The sequence below is a fragment of the Arachis ipaensis genome, chromosome B03 (genome assembly GCF_000816755.2).
Source record: "Arachis ipaensis cultivar K30076 chromosome B03, Araip1.1, whole genome shotgun sequence".
Classification (NCBI taxonomy): Eukaryota; Viridiplantae; Streptophyta; class Magnoliopsida; order Fabales; family Fabaceae; genus Arachis; species Arachis ipaensis.
This window is the reverse complement of record NC_029787.2, coordinates 122,387,296-122,388,132: the sequence shown is the minus strand read 5'-3', so window position 1 is coordinate 122,388,132 and position 837 is coordinate 122,387,296. Positions and strand designations below refer to the sequence as shown.

The window sequence follows — 837 nt, the reverse complement described above, 5'->3', positions numbered from 1 at the left end:
TTTCTAAATAATGCCTTCCTGGTATTTGATAACTTGGTCAACTTTATCTTGGGAGTTTTGTTTTGTGTTTTTTTAGTGATCATTGGTTTCAAGAATTACTTTCTTATGCTTGAAGGCTGCATAAACAGGGACTTCTCTGGTCTTGTATAACTTGTGAAAGATCAGGATCCAGTTTTCTAATCAGTTTGCTAGAGCTTGACGACTCTGCAATTTTGTTGCAGGTCATTACTCAGTTTCTGAAACTGGAGACTGTACTTGATGACAATGTAAACAAGAATATTGAATTACAAATTGAAAGGGGTGGCACATCAAAGATATTATCTCTGTTGGTGAGAACTTTTTTCCCCTTGGATTATGAATGATATTAGCATACTCAAGTGCTTATTTATTATATGGGAATAAGGAATATCAGTACGGTGGTGATCAAACTGCAACCTCTTCTCTCTGATGAGAGAGGTTCAAGACACTGGAACATAGAAAACATAAATAATAATTATAAAGCATCATAAATTTGTAATTTGTATGTCCTACGGTTTACTAGTACCACTAAACTAATACTGTTTTAGTTCTGAAAGTAATGGAAGGACTTACATAACATGATATTTACATGTGATCTGATTACCAGTCACTCTTTTTTCTTTTCTTTTCTCTCTTTTTGGAATGAACTCGGAATGACCAACTGAATCCAGCATCTCGCATTTTGCCACCTGTGAAGTATTACAGTATTACTTGTAAAATGAAATTGATGCGAATATTAGGGTTCTTTGTTGCTACTTTGAACCTGGCCTGTGATTTAGCTGACAGCTTCAATTGGTTAAAATCAACTTACTGCTTACT

The 837-nt window shown here is 34.5% G+C and overlaps 1 protein-coding gene across 1 annotated transcript in view; it reads left to right on the top strand.

Moving 5' to 3' along the window:
- LOC107633754 (protease Do-like 7) overlaps window positions 1-837 on the top strand; it is a 14,975-nt gene that overhangs the window by 4,893 nt on the left and 9,245 nt on the right. The window contains exon 11 of the mRNA XM_021117427.1: window positions 222-346. Coding sequence (XP_020973086.1) covers window positions 222-346 — 125 coding nt within the window. The remainder of the gene's footprint in view (window positions 1-221; window positions 347-837) is intronic.